Source organism: Sinocyclocheilus grahami, unplaced genomic scaffold (genome assembly GCF_001515645.1).
Source record: "Sinocyclocheilus grahami isolate Dianchi unplaced genomic scaffold, SAMN03320097.WGS_v1.1 scaffold129.1, whole genome shotgun sequence".
NCBI lineage: Eukaryota > Metazoa > Chordata > Actinopteri > Cypriniformes > Cyprinidae > Sinocyclocheilus > Sinocyclocheilus grahami.
In genome coordinates this window covers 1,179,466-1,185,546 of record NW_015505308.1, presented here as the reverse complement: position 1 = coordinate 1,185,546, position 6,081 = coordinate 1,179,466, and the positions used below count along the sequence as shown (strand labels likewise).

Genomic DNA, 6,081 nt, shown 5'->3' with positions numbered 1-6,081 from the left:
TGCAGCACACACGTCAGCAGTGTGGAAGCATTTAAACTGTCGGAGAAAGACGCAGAAATCATTACAAGCACCGACAGCGAGAGACTGTTTAGTACTGCACCGCATGTCTTCAATGAGAAGAGGAAGGGGTTGCATGGCGTGTGACGATGCGATACGTACGATGTATTCGTAATGAGACTCATTCATAAATCTGTTGTCAACAAAAATAAGCATTGAGGTCTTCCTGCGCGTTTCCGCCAAAATAAAAGTTGAGAAAAAGCAAGAACTCTTATCAACATTCATAAATGTTAGTATTGTAATTTTACTGTTGTTCTGTAAAATAAAATAAAAAATAAGACAATAATAATGATAATAATCATTACAACAGCTCTGTTTTAATAGGCCTACATTTATTATAACATTCACACATGGTTCAAATTAGGATCTGTAATATTTTCTAATCTTTTAAAAGAAGTCTCTTCTCAGCAAGGCTGCTTTTAATTGTACAGTAAAAAAAAACAAAAAATTGGCAAAATACATGGGGGAAAAAACTCTGTATTCGACCTTCGGCCCAGTGTCTAATTTTGTTTGGTTTCGGCTTCGGCCAAGAATTTTCATTTTAGTGCATCCCTAGTTGCTAGCGCATTTCTGGGGAGGTTTGGCTGATTGCAATATGGTTTCTAGGGCATTCTGGCTGATTACGAGTGTGTATAGGCTGGTTGCTAGGGCATTCTGGTGGTTGTTAAAGAGGTTTGACGGGTTACTAAGGTATATGGTTTCTAGGGCATTCTGGGTGGTTTCTAGGGTATATTGGCTGATTGCTAAGGCACTCTGGTGGTTGCTAAGGAAGTTTGGTTGGTTGCTACGGTATATGGTGTCTATTTGGTTGCTAGTGTAGGTTTGGCTGGTTGTTTTGGGGTTTCTAGGGCATTGTGGGCTGTTGCTAGGGTGCTTTAACCGGTTGTTAAGGATCTCAGGCAGTTTCTAGGGCATTCTAGGTGGTTGCTAGGGTGTTTTGACTGACTGGTTGCTAAGGTTTGGCTGGCTGCTTTTGGGTTTTGTAGGGCATCTTGGGTGGTATCTAAGGTGTTTTCAGTGGTTGCTAAGACACTCTGGTGGTTGCTACAGTATATGGTTTCTAGGGCATTCTGGGTAGTTGCTAGGGTGTTTTAGCAGGTTGCTAAGGAGGTTTGGCTTGTTGCTTTGTGTTTTTTTTTTAGGGCTACTACTAATTCGGTCACTACATAGTTTCTAGGACCTTCTGGGTCATTGCTATGTTGTTTTGACTGGTTGCTAGGGCATTCTGGGTGGACAATAGTAATAATGATGCTTTCCTCAACAAAGAAAGCCTATCAGCATATTTGCTACCATTAATCTGTATCAGCCATTGTTCACCTTTTAGAATTAGCATCACGAGTGAGCATTAAAAAACCCGTATTTGTCAACGCTAGCAATTTAGCTTAAGTTCAGTGTGACACGGGACAGACGCACATGAATCTGATTCAGATGAGTCATTAGAGAGCGAGTCTGCTCTGGCAGGCATCGATGTGAGAACATTTGTCTCCATGTCTTATTCATGGAGGAACAGGCTGAACACCAGACACTCAGTCCAAACGCTAGCATGTATTATCAAGACGCTTTTTTGCCACTGAAGTAAATGAATCATGGAAGAACACGGTAAATGCTTCAACTGAAAAGCTGTCCTATTGCATGATGCTGCATCCACACCGATACATATCTGTGTAAAGTGCAAGGTTTTACAGCCTTTTTGACAGTAAATGAATGCCTGCAAAGCGTCGGACTCTTACTGCTATCAAATCTGTCTCAGATAACAGCATTTATCCAGCAGAGGGCATGATTTACCTTTTTATTTGGCTCCTAATCTCATTGGGAAAAACAAAAACAGACCAACAAGACAGTAAAAATGTGCATTTTAAATATTTTATTAATGTATCTGATTTTATTACTCTGTTTAGCTACAAATGAACGTATTGATCTGTTTTAAAATGTTTAAATCTATTCAAAATCTAATTCCATTGGAAATCAGTGAACAAAATATGAAAAAGTGCAGATTTCGTATAGGCATTTCATTTCCCAGAATGCATTACAATTAAAACGGTATTTATGTTTTTAATATCTGTCTTTATCAGGACAACATTTAAAGTTTGTCTGCATTCATTTATATAACTATATCAACTATATAATTAAATAAAAAAATATATATATTTCAAATATGTTGATGATGATTATATATTAAAAAATATTATTTTATTAGTATTTTAAATGTTTGTCATAAATATAATGTATGTTCAATGTAAACACTTTTTTATTTTGAGTTATAAAATTGTTTACATATAGTTCAAAATTATTTTTTTCTTTGGCGTTTCTTTGAATTTGAACTCACTTTAATTCACCTTATTCTACTACATTACAATAAATTCAAATGCGTTTTTGCATCTTTTTGTTTGTTTGTTTTACCTTGTTTAAACCCATTCAAAATCAGTGAACAAAATATGAAAAAAGACAGATTCAAATAGGCACTTAATTTTTCGATACCTTAAATATCTTACTCTTAGATGTGCATCGAAGAACCCAAGACCTAAATATCATAGAAACCACCTAACAACTGCATAAAACCAACCTGGCAACACCCTGTATGATGGCAATCGTTTTGGCATGGAAACACAACTAGCATGTTCTTCACATAATGTCAGCTGTATTTGTACATGTGAAGGTGTCACATGACTGCGGTGAGATCTGTGTGTGTGCTGCATGTCCAGATGAGGGCAGTGTTGATCTGATGTGATGCTGATTTGTGTCTCACCTTCCTCTCAGGACTCATGCACTAACCAAACGCTCTCTGTGTTTCTCTCTTTTGCATGTCCACCCCGACCGCGTCGTCATCCGAGCAGGTAAGACTCTCAATCTCAATCTGTTATTTAATCCATGCGACCGAGTATGAATGAATCTGTTTGTGTGACCAGTGTGATGTGATGAACAGCCTAGTGTGTGTTTAATGCTCTGGGATTGTAGATACAGCACAACAGAGGCTTTGGGTCATTAGGATTGTTTTTGAGAGCACATCTGGTTGTTGTGTGTATGTTTGTGCCGTAACATCTCGATTTTATGAGCTCTGACCGTCTGACAGCTAGTACGGCTGGTCAGGGATTTGTTGGCGTGTTTGTGAGGGTAGTAACAGCTTCAACTGTTGCTGTATTGATGAGCTGTAATGATTCACTTGCATATAGATGCTTAAAAGGGTTCATGTACTGCACGTTTGGAGCCCCCCCCCCCCCAAAAAAAACAATAAATAGATAATCTTTTGTTGTTCAAAAACTCAAAATGATCGTCTTTTTCCATTTAATAAAAAATGACATTTTTAAGAAATTAGTGGAATAAATGCAATAAGATTTTCATTTTTGGGTGAACTGTCACTTTAAAGGCCGCTTGTAAATTTTTTTTTCTTTCCTAATTTGGTTTTATGTGATCATTTTTCCATTCTCTGGTTGGTCTTTGGATATAAACATGGGTCTTTGGATATAAACATGCTAGTTTTGCTGCTGTATATTTAAGATTTCTATATTTAAACAGGCCTACCACAGTCATAGAAAACCTAGAATTATGATGGCAATTTCCAGGCCTACAGAAGTCATGGAAATTTCTATGTAAATAGAGACGTTTCATTTTTTTATAGGCAGTTTTCTGGTTTCTCTCAAATATTTCATCAGCTAGATGTTGTTCTGAAAAGCTTGTGTACAGTACAAAAAGCTTGCAAGCCATTTTGTGAGTGGATTGTTCATTTGAGTCTGTTCTTTTCAGTGAATCTGAATGATTCATTAGCAAATCTGTTGGAATCAGAATGGTTGTTTAAAATCGTTATAATTATTCAGTTTAATATAATTATTAATCAGTAATTACAAACTAATGGAAACGTCACATTGGGAATTCATTGCTCAAAACGTTAGTTCTTTTCAGAGAATCTAAATGATTCATTAGTGCATCAATCTAAATCTAATTGGTTGTTAAAAATCTTTATCCAGCAATCGCAAATGAATAGAAATGTTGCGATGGGAGTTCATTGCTTAAAAGTAGTTTTTTTCTTTTCTTTCATTGAATCACTCTGAATCAGAATGGTTGTTGAGAATGATTATCCAGAATCTCAAAGGAATGGAAACATCACATTGGGAATTCATCGGTCAAAAACTTTTTTTTTTTTTTTTAATGAATCTGAATGATTAATTAGTAAATCAGTCCGAATCAGAATGGTTGTTAAAAATCCTTATCCAGTAATCACAACTGAAAAGAAACACCACGTTTGGAATTCATCTCTCACAAAGTCCGTTCTTTTCAGTGAATCTGAAAGATTCATTAGTGCATCAAGCTGAATCTAAATGGTTAAGATTCTTTGTCCACTGAATCTGAACGATTCATTAGCGAATCAATCTGAATCAAAATGTTTGTTAAAAATCCTTATCCACAAAGGGAATGCACTGCTCAAAGTCAGTTCTTTTCAGTGAATCTGAATGATTTATCGTTGAATCAGAATGGTTGTCAAATATCCTTATCCTCATCACAAATGAATGGAAACGTCAGAATGGTGATTCATCGCTCAATAAGTCCGTTCTTTTCAGAGAATCTGAAAAATCCATTAGCGAATCTGTCTGAATCAGAATGGTTGTCAGAAAACCTTATCCAACGATCACAAATTGAATAGAAAAGTCACTGTGGAAATTCATCACTCAAAAAGAGCGGGAAATGTCCTGTTTTATGATTAGGTAACGCCTACTAGTGTGGTTCACGCTGTTGGTCGTCAGTTTTGCATTGTGAATGCTACAGTACATCTACCTAATACATTGACTAGTTCAAAAGGCCAAGAAAAATGCTTTTCTCTCATAACTAATATTCCTGTGCTGGTAAGGTCAGCGCTTCTCAGGGCACAGATCAGTTATCCGGAGGTCGTGACCTCACGCAGGTTCCCTCGTTAGTTCACGCAGGTGTATGTAAGGTGAATCAGTGCTGCTGTGATGGAGAGCGTTTGTTGTGTTTGTTGTGTAATACTGCTGCAGGGAGCTGATAGATGCTGCTTGAGCGTGTGTGTCTGTGTGGCCCGATCGACTGAATGCCACCGGAGACTCTGTCTGGAGTTCAAACAGGTGTTTAAGGCATGAAAGACACTCAGAGGTGTAGAGAAATTACAATATTAGGTTTTATTACTGTAAGTGTGTTTGGGCAGTCTGGACTCCTGTCACACTCCATCTCAGTCTGCCAGCTGTGTGTGTGTGTGTGTGTGTGTGTGTGTGTGTGTGTGAGAGAGAGAGAGATGAATGGTAACCATGACAATAAGGCAGCTGCAGATTCACATGGTGACGTTTGTTGATGTTTGTGTCTCAATAGAGATAACTTTTATAACATGGCAGTAGCTGATAATTGTGTTTGTAAAAAAGCAGTTTTGTGATTTATGTATTTATTTTTAAGTAACTCTGCAGTGTTGTGTGGAATTTCCGTAATTATGAGATGACCGCTCTGAAATTTCACTGTGATCGGTTCACTTTCTCGGAGTCAGAAATGAGTTTGTTTCTATGGCAACACATAATGGCAAAATGGCTTTGTTGTTGATTGGCAAAATGCAATATTACTATATCAAGTTGAATCCACTGCAATTTGGAATGTTTTTACAGAAAAATTAAATAATAAAAATTGTAATTATAATAATAAAAACTACTTTATATAGTAAGTAATCATTTAAAAAACATAGGCTATATAATGTGTGTATATTTAATGTGTGTGTAAAATATATAATAACCAAAGCCATCTATTTTCTGTTCATAATGTAAAATTAATATGTTATTACAATTTTGATAAATTAACTTAAATCAACAAAAAGCATTTTAAAAGTTAATGTAATTTAAATTATTTAAAAAAAATTATCTATAAAAAACAATTATAAAAATATAGTCTCTCTGTCTGTCTGTCTGTAAGAATATCTTTCTATGTATAATTTTTTCTATTCTATATATATGTTTGTTGTTGTTTAACTTGTTAGTCCATATATATATATATATATGTGTGTGTGTGTGTGTGTGTGTGTATATATATATATAT

General features: G+C 35.9%; 1 protein-coding gene across 19 annotated transcripts in view; it reads left to right on the top strand.

Annotated features, from left to right (window-relative positions):
- The window catches only part of LOC107590532 (pleckstrin homology domain-containing family A member 5-like), a 176,310-nt gene that overhangs the window by 57,289 nt on the left and 112,940 nt on the right, over positions 1-6,081 (top strand). The window contains exon 4 of one of the 19 annotated variants that reach the window (XM_016279331.1): positions 2,892-2,948. The exons of 17 other annotated variants lie outside the window; for them this stretch is intronic. In XM_016279331.1, coding sequence (XP_016134817.1) covers positions 2,892-2,895 — 4 coding nt within the window. In that variant the 3' untranslated portion in view covers positions 2,896-2,948. Of the gene's footprint in view, positions 1-2,851; positions 2,949-6,081 lie in introns of those variants that run through there. One more of the 19 variants, XM_016279328.1, reaches the window with a different exon arrangement.